Source organism: Delphinapterus leucas, chromosome 9 (genome assembly GCF_059928025.1).
Source record: "Delphinapterus leucas isolate spDelLeu-1000000601 "Yukka" chromosome 9, BTC_Dleu_Yukka2, whole genome shotgun sequence".
Classification (NCBI taxonomy): domain Eukaryota; kingdom Metazoa; phylum Chordata; class Mammalia; order Artiodactyla; family Monodontidae; genus Delphinapterus; species Delphinapterus leucas.
In genome coordinates, this window is record NC_143137.1 from 12,260,019 (window position 1) to 12,282,388 (window position 22,370).

The window sequence follows — 22,370 nt, forward strand, 5'->3', positions numbered from 1 at the left end:
AGGAAGCAAAATCAGCATCTTGAAGAGATATCTGTACTCCCATGTTCACTGCAGTATTTATTCACAATAGCCAAGATGTTGAAGTAACCTAAGTGTCTGTCCACAGATGAATGGATAAAGAATGTGTGGTGTCTATACATACAATGGAATATTATTCAGCTATGAGAAAGAAGGAAAACCTGCCATTTGCAACAAAATGGATAAACCTAGAAGGCATTATTCTGAGTGAAATAAGCCAGACAGAGAAAGACAAATTCTGTATGATCTCACTTATATGTGGAATCTGAAAAAAAAAAAAAAGTTGAACTCATAGAAACAGAGAGTAGAGTGGTGATTACCAGGTGTCAGGGGGTGGGGGAAATGAGGAGATGCTGGTCAAAGGTGGCAAGCCTTCATTTATAAGATGAATACATTTCTGAGCCTAATGTACAACATGGTGATTGTCGTTAATAATACTGTATCCTATACTTAAAAGTTGCTAAGAGAGTAGATCTTAAACATTCTCACCACACAGTACACAAATGGCAACTACGTGAAATGATGGATGCATTACTTAACCTGATTCTCATAATCATTTCATGATATATATGTATATCAAATTATCACATTGTACACTTTACATATATACAATTTTATTTGTTAATTAAACGCCATTAAGCTGGCGGAAAATACTAAAAACTAAATAAATAAAGTCAAGGAGCCCATGACCCTGAACTTCTCTGGTGGATTCCTATGTCCATGTGGGCTGCCTGGACCATGAAGCTTCAAGTGATCTTCTGTGAGAAGCAACAGAGATTACAGCAAGCTAGGTTCTCTTCCTTGGATCCTCATCTGAGATCCATTACAAGTAAGAACCTGTTTCCAGGAGACTGCAAGTTTTAACAGATGGCTGGAAACTGGGAGATAAGATCAAAGTTGGGAAGCCCAAGGAAAGATGGGGGGATTTGTAAGAGAGAAGATGGAAAAGCCTGTCCATGAAAAAAAAGAGGTATAGAGAAGATTACCCAATCACTAAAGACAGGGGTGGGAGACTGTTTAAAAGGGATACGCAAGGCAAAAACAACTGCAAATACAACAATAATGAAAACAACAATAAATACACTAATTCAGGCAAAAGGCATTGTTTCTTCGAGGTATCATTCAGCAGAAATTTCATGGATGTTTGCAATCTGACAGCCTTGGATTGGAAATCACCACTCTGTCACCTAAAAGCATGGACAGAAGTAATTTAAACTCTCTGAGTCTTAGTTATGCAAAGTATAATAATATCTACCTCCCAATTGGGGTAAAATATTGGCATGTAAAGTGACTGGCACACAGACAGACACACAGGACATGTTCCCTACGTAAGTTTCCTCATCTCGCGCCCATGCCCATGCCATGGGGATGTCCAGTATCCTAAGTATGGCTGCACCTTCCTGGCAACGCTGATTTCATCCAACATCCATACAGGCCCTTTACCTCCACTTGACTTTCCCAGTCTAGAGAACTGTTGATAACAATATCGGGAAAATCAGGCCAGACCTGTGAAGAGAAAAATGTTTAAAAGCAATGCACTAGATAATCTCTCTTATATAGCATTTCCTAAGAAACTATAAACCATGTCCTACAGGTGATAATTTGATTTTCTTGTAGGGTTGATCTAAAGAAAAGTGGATCTCACAATGCACAAACATTCCTTTAAAATTCCTTAACAGTGGTGACAAATACTGATGGAGAAACTGACAATTTCTGACCTCAGAGTCCAAACAGAAAAGAAAAAAAAAAAAAGTACAAACACACTAACAGTGTGGGGATTAGTGGATCACTACTCAGAACATACCTTTCCCCAAACAATGTTTCCATCATTCGGATCTTTGATGAAGACATCGTCCTCCACACCCCGTGTGAAAGGGGGATAGGGCTTTGTCTCGTTGCCAGAAATGGCTGGGTCCTGAAATCAAAGCACAGGTCAGGTGAGAAAACCAAAGCCAGGGTAGAAAAATGGAGAACTCTTCAAAAGCGGAGGCATCAGCTTCCACCTGAGCTGTAGAGCTTCTGTGAATCCAGGGAAATACACTTTTCTTACTGAACCTCAACTTCTCTACTCGTAGCATGGAAGAAAACACAAGTATAAAGCTTTCTGCACCAAATCCCATTCACTCTTCCAAACAGACTCCGCCCATTCACACAGGGACTCACCAGAATGAGGATGACCCGCATCCCATCGGCCTTCATTCGAGTAATCAGAGCTGGAAGCCCCTCAAACTCGGGGCTGAGGGTGAAGTCCAGCTGCCGCTCCATGTAGTCGATGTCCGCATACTGCACGTCCTGGAGGAGGACAAAGGAAACTTGCAAAAGCCCAGGTTCCACGTGAGAACAACGCTCCACTAACCAATGGTGAATTTCAGTCGGCATCTTTTTGATTCTTTCAAATCCCACCTCTGTTATTTGTTAGGTATTAGGTTCTGGAAAATTCACCTAATTTTCAAATTTTGAGTCGTAAAATAGAAAAAAACTAAATTTGCAAAAAATAGGATGATAATGCCGAACTGGCAAGGCTGTGAGATAAATGAAAGCAGCAGATGGAAGTGCCTTGTGAAGGGCCAATACAAGGAGCGATTGTGGCCACCACCCCATCCCCAGAGGCTGCCCCTGGTATCAGTGGCTCATACTCAGAAAAAATAACATAATGTAAACTACCCGGTACTAATACAACATGGATAGTACGCCCATTAAAACAAAACAAACAAAAGCAACTGTAATTGCTTTGGAATCACTAATCCTGGGGGTTATCAGACACAGCTTTCTTATTAAGAATAAAATATCGCACGCTATACTTTCCGTTAGTAGGAACAATCATAAACAATAGAAAAATCAATAGAATAAAATTAAGTATGTAAATGGTTTATGGGACCAATTCTCTGATTAGTGGACCCCTCTCATCTTCAAGTGAAGGTGGAGTTTGTTTCCATAATTATTTCCTCTGGAAACCAGTCCCAAGATCCCTACATTCAACCAGGCATTAGCTCAAAGCTGTGGGAACACTGGGCTGCAGTGCCAGCAAAGCGTTGGAACTGAGGTTGTAGCTACACACACAGTGGTCTGACCGAATTTGGGTCAATTTCTTTTTTTTCTTTTTTCAGTACGCAGGCCTCTCACTGTTGTGGCCTCTCCCGTTGCGGAGCACAGGCTCCAGACGCACAGGCTCAGCAGCCATGGCTCACGGGCCCAGCCGCTCCGTGGCACGTGGGATCTTCCCGGACCGGGGCACGAACCCGCGTCCCCTGCATCGGCAGGCGGGCTCTCAACCACTGCGCCACCAGGGAAACCCGGTCAATTTCTTTTAATTAAGCAAAACTACTCTCTGGGCAACATTTTTACAGTAGCAAGAATGTTTTTGACTAGATGTTGTGAAGTCATGTGAAAGAAACGGAAGCATGATCTAGCAGAAAGAGCCCTCGGGCTGACCCAATGCCCTCCTCCTTTGGCAAATCACTGTGAGTCTTCAAGTTGGGGACAATGACCCCCCCCCCATATTACTACTGGGTAGGGGTGAGGCTGAGTGTGACACTGTATGAGAAAGTACTTTGTAATTTTATAGAACCTGATAAAAATCAGACAAACTAATCCAGATACAGAGACCAGGGTTGGCCATGCGGTCCCAGAGCCAGTACCCCACAGACTGACAACGTACATATGGGATCTGGGCAGCCACCATCTCATCATACAAGCTACCAATCTCAGCGTCGTTCTTGTATCCATAGCGACACAGCTGAAACCCCAAGGACCAATAAGGAACCATCACTGGCCGACCAATCAACTAGAAAATAAACAGAAAATTTAGTCCTTAAGAAGAATCTGGGTTAAAGTTGTACACAAAGTAATAAGAATATTTTTCCAGTGTCCCCAGTTAGATAATCAACAAATTCAAATCCAGAGAGAAACTAAGAGGATGCAGAGCCACTGAGATAACTTGGAGGAAGCTTCCTGCCAGACTTGACCTCTCTCCCCAGGAGTTTTGGAAAACCTGATTTTGCTCTGATTCCTAGTGGCAGACCGGCTTACTGGTTAAGAACACGAAATTCAGAAGCAACATACCAAAATGTCTGGGTGACCATATGGGATCCAGTCTCTGCTGGCTATGTGACTCTGGGCAAAAGTGGAATAGCCTCTTCTATATCTGTTTCTTCGCTTGTAAATTGAGGATAATAATATATTTGTTTCATAGTGTTTTTGTGAAGACTGAATGAGTTAACGTATGTAAAGTGCTCTGACATGCAACAAGTAATATATCAGTGACATATAGTAAGTTTTATGTCTGTGTTTGTTGCTGCTGCCAAAGCAACTGTTGGGACCACTATGACCACAACCCTCATCACCACAATCACCACCCTCACTGCCACCACCATCATCACCATCACCACCACCACCATCACCACCACCACCACCATCACCATCACCACCACCACCATCACCACCACCACCACCACCACCACCACCATCACCACTATTACCACTGTCACTACCAACCACCGCCAGTGGCACCACTACTTTTGATACCTCTGCTAGTCTGCAATGCTCTGAGAGGCTACGAATATAATGGTTATCAGGATGTATTTATTGTTCCTTATTCTATAGCCTACCTGTCTCCCAGAAAGACCAACAATTCTAGTTATCATCTAAGAACTACAGAACGTGCTGTGTAAATACTTGGTAACTAGCTGAATTCCCTCCTACCTCAGTGTACTGCTGAGTGACAAGCTCTGGAGTCGGCCCCAAGAAGACATAGAAGTCCAGAATTCCTCCTGTGGTACGGTACGTCAAGGCAGGCAAGGGCTGGAATGTCACATCTGGAAATGTAGGAAAATACCAATCAATATGGAAACCTTCAAGTGAGAAATTACCCCTGAAATTCATACATTCTCCCTCTTCCTATGCCTCCTTATTGTAGAGTACTGACAGAAGGTATTTTGTACTATACCTACACAGAATTTAAAAAGTTAAGTGAAGGTCTGCAGGGTAATCTGTGCCTGGACTTTCTTCCCTTTCATGCAATTATTACCTTATTATATGTTTTGTCCTTCTGCTCTTTTAAAATTGTTATTATCATTTTTATTTCAGAATAGTTTAAAACTTACAAGAAGTTGCAAAAATAGTACTAAGAGTTCTCTTGGACAATTCACCCAGCTTCCCCCAATGATAACTTCTTACATAACCATTGTACATTGTCAAAACCAGGAAACTGATGTTGATATAATACTATTAACTCAGGTAGAGGCCATATTCAGATTTCACCAGTTTTCACAAGCATGCTTTTTAACCCCAGTTCCTGATTTTCCATCCCCTTTCCAATATACCACGCAAATTTTCTTTACACCCTCGTACCCCCAGAGTGAGTGCTCTGACCCCCAGCTTCATCACTAATTCAAATTATATTAGTGGCTCCCACTGGCTGACCTCCAGGATACTTGGGACTTGCTTGGTTTTGCTACCCCTTCTTACGTTGTTTATGCCAAATAAGAGTTAATCCTTATTACTACATGTTACTGAATTGAAATAAACAGAACTGCTAAAGAGAATGAAGAAAAAAAATAAAAAGCACTCTCAACAAGATAGTAATTTTGACTTCAGGGGCCACATGATCAAACACATTCTAAAGTTCCCCAAGGATGACTGATTCACAAAAATAAGGGGAGATGCCAGCATCATCTTACCCATGGCGTTGCTGTTCAGCAGCAGGACCCCATGGGCATTGCCATCCTCCTCCAGTGCCATGTAGTAGGGGTGGACACCATAGGAATTCTTCTTGTACTGGGAGAGTCATGGGGAGAAGTGGCAGGAGGTTAGAAGACAAAGGGGGAAAACAGACAGAGATTGAGAAAGAAACTCAACAGATTGATTGGTAAGGTGTGTCTAGTCTTCTCTGTGAGATAAACACATAAGAAACAAAGAAAGCCGAGAATTGGCCCACTTGACTAAAAGCAGAATGTGACCATCCAAGTTGAGTGTTGGAAAGATGAAACATGAAGCATACACAGCGTGGGTGGACAGAGGCAAAGACATAGATCCCAAATGCTCTGCCCTTACCCCCGGGGGTTGGTCTCGGGAAAACATTCCCCACGTGTTCCAGTTCAAGTCTCTTCGAAAGGCTGTGTGCTCAGTTTCCCCAAAGCCGTAGAGGTACTGGGAGGGGAGGCGCGTGGAGATGCGGATGAACATGTCGTTGAAGGTGAAGCCAAGGAGCTGAGAGTCCCAACTGCAACACAAAAGGGTACGTTTGCAAAAGAAATGGGCTGTTCTAATAGCTTCAAGCAACTGACTTCTCAGGGAAATTGAACTCTTGATTTCCTCCTCCCACCCAGAACCCCCCTGTTGATCTCCCACACAAAACATAAAGTCTATACGATTAAAATAATCAGAGACTCCCTTGCTATACAAGCCCAGGAGCCAGTTCTTTCTTCTATTTTCCTCTATCACTACCTCCTTCTAGTGGTCCCTCCAGAATGCCAAATCCTATCAGTCTCACCATTTCAGCTGCCACCACTTCACAGCAGGCCTAGTTTCCACCCTTGCCCCACTACTGTCCATTTTCTACACAGCATCCAGAATGATTACTTTTTAAGCATCTCACATCATGTCAACCCGTTTGCAATTCTTCAGTGATTCTCATTGAAACATCTTGTGACGTCTTCAAGGCCATTCCTGATCTGAAGCCACCTGGACCCCAGCCTCATCTCCCCCCACTCACCTCCTTACTTACGATACTACTGCCACCACATTGGACTTTTTTCCCCTTAATAAGGCAAGTTTGCTCCTGTTTCTTGGTCTGTGCACTGACTACTCAATTTGCTTGAAATGTTCTCACTCCTCCCCCATCTCCATGGGGGAGGCTGCTTCTGCTCATCCAGGTCCTATTTCAAATGTCACCTCCTTGGAGAGACCACCTCTGACCACAGTATCAAAAGCAGTAACCTCCCCATAATTATCAATTACCCTGTTCTTTTGCCTGCATAGCAGTTGTCACTATCTCAACTGCTACATATTTTAACTTAAATCATTTTTGTTATTTCCTTAGTATTTTTTGTTATAAAAAGAAAGACCTCATCTTCTATAACCACGTACTATGGAGAAGGCACCCCATAAACATTTGTTGAAGGAATTCCTAGGTACATGCAGCTGCCTCAGGAATTATTCCCAGGGCACTAAAGATCTCATAAGAACAGAAGGAAATAACTTGTTCATGAATCTGGAAATGGACAGTGTATTGCTTTGAGCAAGATATCCCCAAGGACAATGGACCTGGCAATGATACAGGTAATCATCAATTCCAAGTCAGACTAAGAGCCATTTACATTACAGTGCCTGTACTCTTCCGGTGAATTTCAATCCCAAAAGGGTTCTTCTTAATGAGGACATCATAGAGTCGACTCTCAGAGGTGCTGGATGGAACCCTGGGTATGTTGAGAGGGACTGGAACTTCATACCGGTTGTTGTTGGGATCATAAATCTAGGACCAGAGGAAACAGATTTTAGGCAAGTATAGTTGTCTTGAAACCTATACTCTTAGTAGAAACTTGATGTCTTTGAGAAAGAGTCTGAACGCTACATTTGTCTTCTTTAAGCTCATGATACTGGAAATTTAATTAACAAATCAAAGAACAACATCACATTTACTATTTTGATCTGAGTCTGTCATATCTTTTTTTTTTTTTTTTAAAGAAGATGTTGGGGGTAGGAGTTTAGTAATTTATTTATTTATTTTTGCTGTGTTGGGCCTTCATTTCTGTGCGAGGGCTTTCTCTAGTTGTGGCAAGCAGGGGCCACTCTTCATCGCGGTGCGCGGGCCTCTCACTGTCGCGGCCTCTCTTGTTGTGGAGCACAGGCTCCAGACGTGCAGGCTCAGTAGTTGTGGCTCACGGGCCCAGTTGCCCCGCGGCATGTGGGAGCCTCCCAGACCAGGGCTCGCACCCGTGTCCCCTGCATTAGCAGGCAGACTCTCAACCACTGTGCCACTAGGGAAGCCCCTGTCATATCTCATTTTTAAAGCCTGTATTACATAAACACATTCCTTTGATATTGGTTCTACCTTGGGAAATCAGTCTGGAATTTATGAATATATTCTTTATTACTTTGTGTGTGGTGTGTGACTGTATGTGAATACCTGAAAACATTTCTGAACTGAAAAAAAATCCCCCCCAAAAAACATGATGGAATATTGCTCAGCCATAAAAAGAAACGAAATTGAGCTATTTGTAATGAGGTGGATGGACCTAGAGTCTGTCATACAGAGTGAAGTAAGCCAGAAAGAGAAAGACAAATACCGTATGCTAACACATATATATGGAATTTAAGAAAAAAAAATGTCATGAAGAACCTAGGGGTAAGACAGGAATAAAGACACAGACCTACTAGAGAATGGACTTGAGGATATGGGGAGGGGGAAGGGTAAGCTGGGACAAAGCGAGAGAGTGGCATGGACATATATACACTACCAAACGTAAAATAGATAGCTAGTGGGAAGTAGCTGCAGAGCACAGGGAGATCAGCTCGGTGCTTTGTGACCACCTGGAGGGGTGGGATAGGGAGGGTGGGAGGGAGGGAGACGCAAGAGGGAAGAGATATGGGAACATATGTATATGTATAACTGATTCACTTTGTTATAAAACAGAAACTAACACACCATTGTAAAGCAATTACACTCCAATAAAGATGTAAAAAAAAACCCATGAACTCTACTTGATTAAAATAATCATAGATATCCTTGTTAAAAATGGGGTCTAAATTGATTCACTGAGTACCTACTATATTCTTACCTGATACTGTACTAGACAGAAGGATCACTAAACTGAGTAAGACACAGTTATTGCTTTTAAGAAGTCCACATACTAATGGAAAGTGAAAGAGAGGTGCCCACACTACCTGAGTGATACATGTTAATGTAGAGCTATACAGAAGTATTGTGAGGTTATAGGAAAGGAAATGTCTAACAATGTTTCTGGAAGACTAAGACAGTTTCATGAGGGAAAAGGCTGAGTCTTAAAAAGATTTTCAGTCATTAAACAAGCACAGAATGAAAATCAAGTGCTTCCTGGCAGAGATATAAATGCAAAGGCACAGAGAATTAAAAGAAAGAGGCAAATATTTTGGAGAGGCTGCTATATAATCAGGAGGTAGAATAGGAAAGAATTAAACCTGGAAACTTGATCAAGTTCCTTTATTTCAAACCCATTAGGCGCTTACCACTTGCCAGTGTTACAGTGAGGATAGAAAGATGAAAGAGTATCATCCCTACATTAGAAGATGTGAAAGAGCTCACTGTCCAGGTTGATATCAGATTGTCAAGAACATTTCAAGCAATGCCACACTGGCCTGAGTCTTTCGTTTATTCTCTCAATAAACTTTTGAGAACTTACTATCTCCTAAGCTTTGTGTTACATTTCAGGAGCACAGAGATGAAGGGACAAATTCCTGTCCTTGAGAAACTTACAATTCAATAGTGAAAAAGATATCAAAAGCAGCCCATCGCTTGTCCTGAGATGTAATTAAATCATGGGAGAGAAAGGGATCAGTACACTCTTGTAGGTATTTCATATATCCCAAATTCAGTGTTCAGAATTGAACTCATCATTTTATTTTGCCTAAGCTCAAAGCTTTTCAGTTTTCCCATCCCAGTTAATGCCACCACCATCCATATAAAGACATAAGCTAGAAACATGGTAATCGTCTTGATGCTTCTCTCTCCCTCACAGACTACATGTAATTAATCACCAGATCCCATAATGCTACTTCTCACTCTCTCAAAGATGTCCACTTCTCCATCTCCTTTCTGTACCTGGTTTAAGCTCAGTCCCTCATCTGGATTTCCTAACTGGTAGCCTCCTAACTTGTCTCTCCTTTTTCACTCCTGACCTCCCAACCACTTTCCTTACAGTAGACACAGAAATCGTTTCAAAGTGCAATTTAGAACAGGTGTCACTGTTCCATCAATGGTCTCCAATTACACTTAGGGTAATGATCTAGTATATTGTAGCATGGCTAACTTAGAAGAGCAGACTGATTTCAGGGTTCTGTAACCTTGACTAGCAAAGAATAATGGAAATGAAAAGTGCCAAGTAGGTACTTGACACATATACTGTAAACACATACCTTAAACTGCAGCATGTTATCCTTATGGTAGGTCACATTCAGACGGAGGGAGTTCACGGGTACGGAGGGCAAAGAGGAGGCATACGAAGACTTTAAGGAGAGGACAGCTGTGGCCCCATGTAAGTCATACTGAACATCACTGACAGAGTATAGATCATTGACAAAATAGCAAAAAGGGACTCCAGGAGAACCGGATACCTGAAAAGTAAAGCCAAATCCAGCTCAGCATGAGTTCTAAGATTATCAGATATAAAGGGGCTAGAAAAGGCAATTTGCAGGGAGATAAAGATAAACCCAGTCATTTTCTTATATGCTCTTTGGTAGTGACATCAGTTTTCATTCCTGGTCTCCATGTAAAATATTTGTAAAAAAAAGTCCCACTCCCATCCTTACCTATTCTTCACATCCAGATAAAAACTCAGGTTACTTTGGAAGTCTGTCCTTTCTATGGATTTTAAGTAGTGATATATAGGCACTGGTGCTATGCTTGTGAAATTGTAGATTAAGTGTAGAGGATTTTACAAAATTACAATGAGGTACTACCTCACAATGTTAGGAATGGCCATCATTAAAAAGTCTACAAATAACAAATGCTGGAGAGGGTATGAAGAAAAGGGAACCCTCCTACACTGTTGGTGGGAATGTAAATTGGTGTGGCCACTGTGGAAAACAGTATAGAGCTTTCTCAAAAAACTAAAAATAGAGTTGATATATGATCCAGCAATCCCACTCCTGGGCATATACCCAGACAAAACTACAATTCAAAAAGACACATGCACCCCTATGTTCATAGCTGCATATTCACAATAGCCAGGACACAGAAACAGCCTAAATGGCCATCAACAGAAGAATGGATAAAGAAGATGTGGTACGTATACACAATGGAATACTACACAGCCATAAAAAAGACTGAAATAATGCCATTTGCAGCAACATGGATGGGCCCAGGGATTATCGTACTGAGTAAAGTAATCAGACAGAGAAAGACAAATACCATATAGTATCACTTATATGTGGAATCTAAACCATGACACAAACAAACCTATCTACAAAACAGAAACAGACTCACAGACATAAAGAACAGACTTGAGGTTGCCAAGGGGGAGGGGGGTGGGGGAGGGATGGATTGTGAGTTTGGGGCTAGCAGATGCAAGCTGTTATATAGAAGATGGATAAACAACAAGGTCCTACTCTATAGCACAGGGAACTATATTCAATATCCTGGGATTTTAATGTACATTAACACCGTCACTATGGTTACCTCCCAGACACAGCCGCGGGCAGTACAGTTTTCTGCAGAAGCACCATTCTCATCAGGATAACAGTCTATTTTTTCTGCATCCCTAATCTTCACATCCCACTCCACCGTGTATATTCCTCCCAGGACAAGATCAATTTCTGTGATAAGGGCCACCTGTAAGAATGGGAAAGTATCAAGCAAATGTACCCTCAGGACAAAGACCTTGTAAGGTCTGAAACTTCTTTTAGGAAAGAAAATAGAATCAGACCAGACTCTCAACAATCTAAGCAACACAGCACTGGAGTTTACACAAAGAGAGAGAGGGCAGAGATCTAACCAGTAACCACAGGGGAAATGGCACAATTCTATCAGAATTTGTACATAACATTTTGAAAAGAATCAGGTCAACTACAACCTTCTGTAATCACCCCTTTCTTTCCTCCCCTGACTCCTCTTCTGTTCCTTATTTTGTCAGGAAGGCTCTCTTCTGCAGCCCCCTTGTAGCACAGCACACACAAGCACGTGGTGTCACCCCATACTGAGCTCATCATTTTGTCCTCCATTCCCCAAACAGCATTCCCCATTGGTCTGGAGTAGGGGCAAGAACACAAAAATAAGAATCATGTGTGGCCTGGGTTCTCCCCTCCATTCCACTGTGGAAACTTAGACAAACTATTTCAATTCCTCGGGTCTCAGTTTCACCAACTGCAAAATTGGTGAGTTGGCAAAATCATTACATTTCCTTCCATTTCTAACATCCCAGCCTCTTAATTTCCCCAAGCCCAGAGCCTCAAGACTTGAAATTTTCTTTGAGTCCCATTCCCTAATTCAAACATTTAATATTTTTCTATGTGTTTTTCTTATGGTCATCTCCTCTTTAATTAGTAATTTCCATAGTGAAAGTTCTCATTTGTCTAGAGGCATATCATCCTTCTTCCAGCCTCTCCCCAGTCTACATTCATCTTGCTCTTCCCTGTACCTCAAACCCCACCCCAGAACAACGCTCTCACAATGGCACATATTGACTCAAGGATCAATATGAGACCCTTTGAGAATCAGATCAGATCCTTCTTATTTTGGCACCTAAAACCCTCCAAAATCTGACAAGTTAATCTGTCCAAACTGATCCCCTTCCAAAAGTGGATCCTACCCATTCTAGTTATTCGGTACTCACAGACTAACAGAAGGCTATTCTTAGTCCCGAGACTGGCTTATTCTGATACTTCCACCTTGACTGCTTTATCTAAGCAAACGCCCTTTCTAGGAAAATGGTGCTTATCTGGGGAACTTACTGCTAGCTGCCTGCCCTCTGTAAAACTCCCTTCTTACTATTTCAGTTTAGAGCACTAAAGTTCTCGATTAAGAACTAATTTTTTGAAGCCATGTAACACAGCTGTGGCCATTAATAGGTAAGTGCAAGTCCATTGGCCAAGTATTTCTTTCTTGATTTAAGGGCCTGCCCCTCCCTTCCCTTCACCTTCACCTTTCCCTTTTCCTTCCAGCTTCTTCTTCTTTGTTTATTTTTATTTGTTCTCTAACAAGGCTAGAGTGACTGGAATTAAGCCACCATTTCTAATCACAAGAGAAGAAAAGACCTCAACCCTGACAACCTTGAGCCACTGAACCAATGCCAGCAACTGACTACTTCCTAAACTTCCAGTCCCATAAGGGAAAAAATCCCAATTTGTTTAAAATACCAATTTGCTGAGTCTCCTGTCACTTGCAGCTGAACAAATCTCTACCAGGTGTACCACCTTTCAAGGTCCAGCTCTAGCCCTGATGTCTCCAAAGGTTTGCTCAATTACTCCGTTAAGCTTTGAACATGAAATTGGGCAGAATATACACTAACATTTCCTAGAGGGTTGGGTTGCCTGTCCCCTTCCCGATAGTTTCACGTGTTTCTCCACCACCTAAATTCAAACAATAAAAGAGTTCCTTTGGTTGTATATTTATTAATATATTTATCAAACATTTAATTAGTTTATTTTTATATGTGCATCTTTCAAATGGCTTGCACTTTTCTGTACACACAACTAGCCATATAATACTTTATTTCTAACTTTATAATGTATGCACCCTCAATGTATGTTGTCAAGACAAAATGTCAAATGCAACCAATATATCATTATAGTAGAAGATTAAATTTACTTATTTTCTCCAAATCTGGATGGTCCCTCACAAACCACGCTGACCCAGCAGCTCCCAATCCCAGATCATTTGGAGCACCTGTAGCAGGGGGTGTTGGGGGGAAAGGATTCCTCATAACACTAAGATTTCAGAGGAGCTGGTTACAGCCTAACCAGGAACTTCAGGCCTCATTAAAAGTGAGGAAAATTATTTTATTATTATCACCTAACCAAGTGAGTAGCCATTAGCTAAGCTTATCCAATTCTTTGACTTAAAATATTTCCTAAAAATGTATGTGTTGGAGTGAGAATCTATATAGCTCAATATAGTAAAAGAAAAAAAAAAAAAGCACCTCGAAATTTTAGTGAATGGGAATCCCACCTCCCACCTCAACCCTTCTAGCATCAATCAATCAGCAGCTTTCAGACCCGGTTTTCCTCCAATCCTGTTCCCAACACTCCTGACTTCGCTCTTCTTCTGTTCGAGTCAGAGAGGACAGAAGACTGAGGGACAGATAAGGGAATAAAGATGAACGGACCAGTTTACCTCCTCCCATGTCTCAGCAGCTCCTTTGTTAATCCCAGCTCTGGCCCACTCTTTATTTTTTTCTGTCCTAACTCTCTGACTCCCCACCCCAGTCTTCAGAGTGTGCTCTGGTGCTTCAGAAACCCATGCAGGGCTTCCCTGGTGGCGCAGTGGTTGAGAGACCGCCTGCTAATGCAGGGGACACGGGTTCGTGCCCCGGTCCGGGAAGATCCCACATGCCGCGGAGCGGCTGGGCCCGTGAGCCATGGCCGCTGAGCCTGCGCTCCGCAACCGGAGAGGCCGCAACAGTGAGAGGCCCGCGTACCGCAAAAAAAAAAAAAAGAAAAAAGAAACCCATGCAACCTTGGCAAGAAGGTTCATAAGCGATGAAGAATTCTTTACAAACTATCTCAACAAAATGGGGTTTTACCTGGAGGTTAGAATCATAAGTGACATTAGGAGAAACTTGAATTTCGACACCGTTGTGTTTCACTATAACATTGGTAGGTTCCTGGGTCCCAAGGATTTTAATCTCTTTAAATGCTAAATTATTGGGGTCTGTGTAGGTTGATTGCAAAATCTTCACATCCAAGCGGTTCTGCAAAACAGTTAAGTACAAAGATCTTCCTTAAATACACAGATTCTCAAATCACTCCAATACTTCATCCTAGACCGGATATTCAAAACTGCTCCAAATGGCTCTTAGCTGTCTCTACTAATGTGTGCTCAAGTACAAACTTATTTTTCCCCTGAGGGGGGCAGAAAAAGGAGAGAGAGAAACACACATACAGAGACAGAAATTTTTTAAAACTTCGTTTAAAAAGACTGCTTTGATTTATCCATATCTTTGCCTCTTTTTACTAACATTAATGATTCAATTATTAGGTGTTAAGTCATAAAGTGAAATGTGGTCACCTATTGTCATAAATGAAGCTACAAATAAAATTACACACATACACAAACACATATGAGCTAACGGTCAGACAAAAGCCCACACTTAAGATTCATAAAAATATACTACTCACTTGGGTGACGAAGAACTCACATAAGAGGTAAACTTTATTGGCCACAGTATCTGAAAGTGAGATTAAAACAAGTCAGACTCTGGCCTGCCCACTACAGAAGGACAGATTTCATCCTGGCACTCCTTGAAGCTACACGTTGAGAATGACAAGATTAGAGAGAGAGTGTCCAAGGCCAAGACACTGTTTTCACTTTTCCTTCCTACCTTAACCTTGAAAAGGTTCCCTTCCAAGTGCTTCCAAGGCATATGCCTCAAGCGAAGCTATTTCCTAAGCTTGAGCCACAAGAATCTTTAATGTATTGGAGACAGATTAAGAAGCATGGCTAGATTCGGGTGCACTAGAAAGGTGTCTTCTCACTGCCTGACTAGCACAGGTAGGTTTTACACATCATCCACGTTTGTTCATAAGTATTTGGAGGGAAGATGTGTGCACTGAATGGCAGAAACAGTCTAGAAAACATTTCTTTCAGGTGCCCTTTGATAATAAAATGAGAGCCTATATATGCAGCTGGCCAGTGGGAGAATTCTAAGAGGTAGAGATGTGTTTTCCTTCCACCTGTGGTCCAACTACCCTATTCCTGAACAGCACAACTGAAATCAAAATTCTCCTCTCGAGTGATTAATGTTACTGGGCCTGGTGAGATTTCTCCCACCGCTGAATGACCAGCAGGAGTAACTCGAGGATGCAGGTTTGGAAACGGCAACATTGTGCTCACCTTTCGTTTCCCCATCATCCCAGAAAAGTTCGCCTTTTGCTTCTTTGTTGTCATCCAGGGCAATGATAAGACCAAGAGGGTTCCTTCGACTGTGAGAAACAAGATTTATGTGAGAGGCAAAGACTTGGGACTCAAAGAATTTTGCTAAATGAGCTGTGAAGGAGTCTATCAGATTTCAAATGGGACAGGTCACTAGCAGCAGATGGCTCTGCTTTTCTTCAGGCACAAAGGCAAAAGCAACAGGGGCATCACTTTCTAGAATGGGTAATGTCACAGGCGAGAGCAACACTCCAAACATTAGCAATAAACATCTATGAAGGAGGCAAGAATTTAATCACCAGGATCACTGCAATAGCTACAATAAAACCTGCTGATGCTATTATTATTTTGAATACAGACTATTAGAAGAGAAAGAAATCCGAGACAATAATTGGTTCAGCCTAATCATTTTACAGCTGATACATGCAGGAGAAGTATTAACTGCAGTCAGGGGGATATATTTGTTCCCTGCCTAAGAACCATGTTGACTCAGAAAGCAAGAAAATACAATAAGGTCCATCTATATAATGGCAATTTTCCTAATTTGATTATTTATTATCAGTTCATTTCGAGAGAGAAAAAGAGAACATTCTAATTATCTGCTTTATAACTCAGAATATAAAACACAAAACACTACTCAAAAGATGCTGAAATAGATGCACATAGAGAAAGAGGGAGAAAGAAGGAGCAACTGCATTTAAATCTCTCCTTATTCCACCCCTCCTCTAGACCACCTCCCGATTTCCTACTCCTGTTGCATCCCTCACACTCCCTATTATATTCTTTCATAGGTCAGCCTTCCACTGTGCCCTGTGCAAGCCAGGTTCCAGGGTCAACAAAATCACCTGCTTTCACTTAACATGCATGTACTGAGTAGCTTTCATTGCTAGGAAGTCTAAGAGATACAAAAACAAATAGACCAGAACGACATTGATGACCTTAAATATGGTAAGAAAGATTAAACATATTCACCAAATAGTCCAAACAGAAAGTAAAGAGTGGCACAAAAGTTAAAATCCTTACAGGAGTCCACAGTGACACTTGGAGCAGTAGGTGGCCTAGATATTCTTGAGGACACTGCATACTCTTAAGGGCTCACCCACTACAATACTACTTGGCCCTAGATAAATTAAACACATGGTCCCTGAAGGGTGCTAACGTGAAACCCAAGTTGACAGCAGTCCTGGCTTGCGACCAAAGAGCAGGCTAATCCTCTCTGGGGGAATGAGACCTATTTGGATCCTTGAGATCGCCACATTTGAAAAACCAAAAAATTACTAAATACACGAGGTAACAAGCCAACATGAAAGAAAGTTGGCAAAAACAACTAACAATAGATTTAGATTCCACTAAGGATTTCAGATAATAGAATTTTCAGTTACAGAGTATAGAATAACTATGACTGAAATACTTAACAATATTAAGGGAAAAAATGTATTAAAAAATGACCAGAGAGTTGGAAGTGGCAGCACACCCTCTGCTGGAATTGTTGGGGAAGATTTCTCGCAGATGAAATCAGAGTGTAATTTGGAAGATGATTAAGAATGTATCAGGCAAAGAATGCTGAAAAGGGTAAGAAGTGCTGAAGCCCAGATGCAGGGAAAGAGATGAGTATGTTTGGAGAATAACAAGATTTTTGGCATGGCTGTTCTATAGGTGTGTGGTAAGGTGTGTCAGGAGACACAGGTTAACTTGAAACCAGATTATGATTGGCCTTGAACAACCTACTAATGATAGAATTTAGACTTTAACCTGGGAAGCAACAAATTGAGATCTTCACTTTGGAAAGACAATTTTGGTATCAGTGTGCAGAAGAGCATGAAGCTGAATAGTTAGAGAAAAGGAACCCAGGTGGTATTTGGATATATAAGTATTTTCCATCAGTATCACAAAAGTTTAAACTTGAAAAATTATGGCAGTAAGGAAGGTTCAAAAGAAAAAGACTTCTAACCTCCAAAAAACCACATCTATTAAAAGCAAATTAGCTAATACATTTAGAGACACAGATGTGAATGTGTGCCTCTTTAGTACAGATGGAGTCTATATTTTGAGCATCAAAGAATCATCAAGGAGAATGAGTGACATGAAGGAGATTTGAAGTGCACAGGAAGTAATTTTTGAACCCCGTTTTGCATCACAAGAAAGAAATGGCTCAGTGGGAAGAAAGAAACAGGAAATTGAGATTATAGGGGAGTGGAAAGTGGACCCCACTCCCTAGAAATGAGAATGAGGAGTCGAGTGCATAGCATGGTAGAATGATGGTCTGATAAAGGCAGATGGAGTGATCAACAGACCCCGTTTGCCCGGAATTGAGATGTTTCCCAAAACATGAGACTTTCAGGGCTAAAACTGACATATTCCTAGGAAAACTAGGAAGGTTCACCACCCTCGGGGGGGGGTGGTTAAGTCGGGGGGTTAAGGAAGGACAGGATTAAGGTCTTTCAAAATCCATTTGGATGCAGCTCTAAATCACAGCTTCCCCAGAAGAGGCCCACAGAAATCGAGGGAACAGAGTTTGATGACCACACACACACACACACACACGCACACACACACACACGCACATGCCCTTCCTCCCCACATTCCACGTAATGCTTCAGCATCTTCTACATGGGCAACAGATGGGAACAGAAACAACTAGGTTTGTCAGCTTCCCCCTTAAAGGAAACCTCCCAGCCATGCTATACCTGGCCACAGTGGTTGTGGCTGGCTGCTGTGTGGGGAAGATGTAGCCTCCTCGAAGGTGAAGTCCAATTTTGTCTCCAGGAAGTTCCATCTCCACTTTTTGCTTCCTCCATTTCACTCGGCCCCCCTGACACACGTAGACAAATCAAACACAGTGGCATGAGCACATCACCGCTACCTCTTAACCACACGCGGAGTTATCTCCAGCTCTTTCCTTCTCCCACCTAGTTGAATTGCTAGCTAGTCAGGCATCAAGCAAGAAAAGGAAAAGAATTTAGGAACAATGGGTTTTGTGATCAGCTGGGCGCTTGGGGAACATATATCACGCTGAGGCTATTTGACATACATTATACAAACTGATAGTTTTCTGAACAAGAATCTCACTTATAACCAGGCTCAAATTGTCCATCGGCCCCAACATTTGCCCATGAGACACTCTACTTCCATCTTTATCTTGCTGCTGAATAAAGTATATGAAAGTATCTTTTTCAGATTTCATCATGACTGATGTCGAGTGACTTCGTCTCACTTTATTGACTCTGCTATGAAATCACTGCAAACACGACAGAAACATTCCTCAGTGCATGGATAGATGTTTCTGTCTACCCAGACGTATCTTGTTTATGCAGCTTGAAGAGTTTAAGAAAAGTCAAAGCTACTTACAGTCTCATAGTCATACCAGACGGCATCAGGCACATATGCTGTCACTTTCTCTGCACCCTGAAATTAAAACAAACTACTGTCCTTTATGGCCCAGCCTCTGAAGGGGATAAAACTTCTTAATCACATACTCAGAATGCATAAATGGCCTTTCTTTTCTCTACCAACTTGTGCTTTTCTTCTAACAGAGGCAATAACCTTGCCACTCAAAGAAAAATCCCAGATGGAACCATATTAGGAATAATAATCATAGTATTGAAATAGGTGTTGTGGTAAAAATTCCAGCTTTAGAGGCACAGAAGCAGATGTGATGACAGCGAGGCAGGGAGACAGAACAAGGAATGCGGGCAGCCTCTAGAAGGTGGAAGAGGCACGGAAATGGATTTCTCCCTTAGTGCCTCTAGAAGCAACCGGCCCCATCAACATGGTGATTTTAGCCCAGTGAGCCCCATGTTGGGCTTCCGACCTCCAGAAATGTAAGATAATAGATTTTTGTTGTTATGAGCCACTGCATTTGTGGTAGTTTGTTACAGCAGCGACAGGAAACTAATACAGCCTCTCTAGACACAAACCAGACCAGTTAGCAGAGTCAACTGCAGCCAGGTGGAAAACAGGAAGAAGGACACGACGGTGCATAGAAGTGATGAAACAAGAACCAGGAAAATCTGGGACTCCCTTCACTGGTTGAGAGGCAAGTTCTGCTTGGAGGAAAGGAAGTGAAGTGCCGTGAGCCATCAGTGCTGTGAAGCTGGGCTTGAGAAGGCAGGGCTGGAGGGTGGGATTTTGAATAATTAAAAAAAATTTCCAGCTTTACACTGCGTACCTCATTTAATCTTCCCAATACTCTCCAGTGATACATACTATTATTATCTCATCTTACAGCTGAGGAAGCAGCACATAATTTCCCCCAGATGGCACTGGTACCAAGTGGCAGAGACAACAAACACACCCAGATCACCCTGACCTTAGAGTGAGTGCTGGGTCACTGCTCCCTCCTGCCTCTGCATCCTGGAACAAGTCATGATCTGCTATGAGAATCTGACAACACATAGGACAATTCTTAAACCCAGAGTCACCCGTAGATGCTTCTATACTGATTGGAAACTTGGTCAAGGACAAAAGACTTCTAGCGACAAAAATGTGTACCCATCAAATACCCATCTTCCCCGAACTCCAACACACCGTCTTCAAGGCTGCCCCAGCCACAGATGTTGGAAATGGGTTTGGAATAGAAAGAGGACAAATGGTTCCAAGAAGAGAGGAGTCTGGAGTTACCAGGAGCAAGACCAGAGACCACCAGCGTGTCTCGGCGGGAACACTTGCCTCAGCCAGAACCGGAGTGATGAGGAGGCCGGGCCCCCATAAAAACTGTTGCTGCACATCCCAAGTGTTGCTGTCCTCGTAGAACCTAGACACCAGAGAAATGTTCAATGACATTTGGGCCGGTGCTTTCTGGCAGCTCTCCCCCAAGCCTGTCTAAAACTTGCAGGCTCCCTGCCTGGGGCAAATTCCCAAAATTATTCCGTGACACCTATTCAATCCCTGTCTCCCCACTCCTGCAGGCAGATCCACTTTCCCTAGCCCCTGCACCCTCCTATTCTTTCCCCAATTTGGACAGAAGTCCCTATTTCAGTATCTCTATGCTAGGCAGGTTCCAGGCTATAATTCTATTTGTCATATCTCCCTTAAAAAAATAAGTAAAACAAGCAAGACATTTTAAAACTTCAGCTGACTATCCAAAAGGAACTAGATCTGATCACCCAAAAAAAGCAGACAAAAACTTTACTCTTTTCTCTTTTAGGATACCTACCTTTAATAGAGAATTCTGGGAGACAGCAAGAACTTACCCACAATAATGAATATATAATATATATTATAATAATATATGCCTGAGGGCCTAAAATGTCAGACACAGAAGGGAATTAACTGTATTTTGATTTTGACAAGAAAAAGTCTCTTTTTCGTAGACTATAAAATTATTTTGTTAATTTTTAATAAGCGAGACCTGGGTTACTTTTTTCTTTTTCTATGATATGACCAACATAGACCTCAAAGATGCCCCCATTGATGTCCAGCAAGTATATCCTCCAATATCCAAGCACTTTGACTTTCAGAATATCTGTGCTCAAAACTGTTAGAATGAATTCACTTAAAAGCCAACTAATAAAACTGGTTGAGGCTTTTATCTACATAGCATCAAACATAGTTCAACCTAATATCTCTATTTTCATGCTTTTTTTTTTTTTTGCATCATGTACACAGAGCATTACTGTTCCCACTGTTCAAGCCCTGAGAAATGCTACCAAAGGCATGAGCGACTGCGGCAGGGTCCTCGCCTAAATCACAGCCTCCGTCTCAAGCCAGTTCCGTATACTTCCCAGCACCATCTTCAATCCTCGGGTTTCTAAACAAGGCTTCCGGCTCCTTATTCTGCCAGGGCCGGTCATAAGAAAGCAAACCCCACTGCAGAGCTACTCACTCTGCAGCCACCAGAGGGTCCCACAGCATTAGCTAGGAAGCGAGGACACACCCTCTCCTACTACAAATCTCCACCAAGCTTAAATTTCCCCGGTGCCTCACAGCAGCTTCCCCGAGATTCCCAGCCCCGAAACAGGATTGCCTGGAAACCCCAGAACTATTTGCCGGCTAATATTATAGAGGCATCAGTTCATACTAAGTGGCCAACTTTAAGGAAAGTCTCTTAAGTGTTCTTTTTTTAGAGTCAAATTAGAGATACTCATTGGCTGACAATAAAAATTCTGAATTCAGGAAAATCCTCCATACTATTCTTATTAGTACGTAAATGACCTAGAGCTGGAACATGGTGCATTACAAAAGCGACCATCAGGTTCAAGCTATCAAATCCTTTAAATTAAGGTTAAAGAAACTAAGGATGAAAGAACTTAAACGATTTGTCTAAGGTATAGAGTTAGTTGGTGGAACAAAGACCCCAAATTCCACAACTTTTAGTCTAGTTGTCTCCCCAAAAGGGAACAGGCTATAATACTTAAATATACCTAAAATAGTACATAGGCAGCAATAGCCTTGCAAATACCAACTCGTTATTCAAGTTAAAAAAATATATCTGAGTAACTGTTTGGATTGTTTTAATTTCACTCATTTTCTTTGCAGTACGCGGGCCTCTCACTGTTGCGGCCTCTCCCGTTGCGGAGCACAGGCTCCGGACGCGCAGGCCCAGCAGCCATAGCTCACAGGCCCAGCTGCT

General features: G+C 42.0%; 1 protein-coding gene across 5 annotated transcripts in view; it reads right to left on the minus strand.

The window, feature by feature from the left end:
* MGAM (maltase-glucoamylase) overlaps positions 1-22,370 on the minus strand; it is a 103,116-nt gene that overhangs the window by 25,258 nt on the left and 55,488 nt on the right. For 3 of the 5 annotated variants that reach the window (XR_002645360.2, XM_022579294.2, XM_089917294.1), the window contains exons 19-34: positions 20,420-20,552; positions 19,148-19,204; positions 18,487-18,611; positions 15,761-15,849; positions 15,046-15,095; positions 14,451-14,618; positions 11,390-11,542; positions 10,129-10,326; positions 7,335-7,489; positions 6,070-6,238; positions 5,697-5,793; positions 4,720-4,832; positions 3,677-3,802; positions 2,182-2,310; positions 1,823-1,933; positions 1,462-1,524 (exon numbers count right to left, since the gene is read on the minus strand). Coding sequence is in view for 4 of the 5 variants with exons in the window: in XM_022579294.2 (XP_022435002.2) it covers positions 1,462-1,524; positions 1,823-1,933; positions 2,182-2,310; positions 3,677-3,802; positions 4,720-4,832; positions 5,697-5,793; positions 6,070-6,238; positions 7,335-7,489; positions 10,129-10,326; positions 11,390-11,542; positions 14,451-14,618; positions 15,046-15,095; positions 15,761-15,849; positions 18,487-18,611; positions 19,148-19,204; positions 20,420-20,552 (1,936 nt within the window). In the remaining variant the exon portion in view is untranslated. The remainder of the gene's footprint in view (positions 1-1,461; positions 1,525-1,822; positions 1,934-2,181; positions 2,311-3,676; positions 3,803-4,719; positions 4,833-5,696; positions 5,794-6,069; positions 6,239-7,334; positions 7,490-10,128; positions 10,327-11,389; positions 11,543-14,450; positions 14,619-15,045; positions 15,096-15,760; positions 15,850-18,486; positions 18,612-19,147; positions 19,205-20,419; positions 20,553-22,370) is intronic. The other 2 variants (XM_022579303.2, XM_022579320.2) reach the window with 2 other exon arrangements.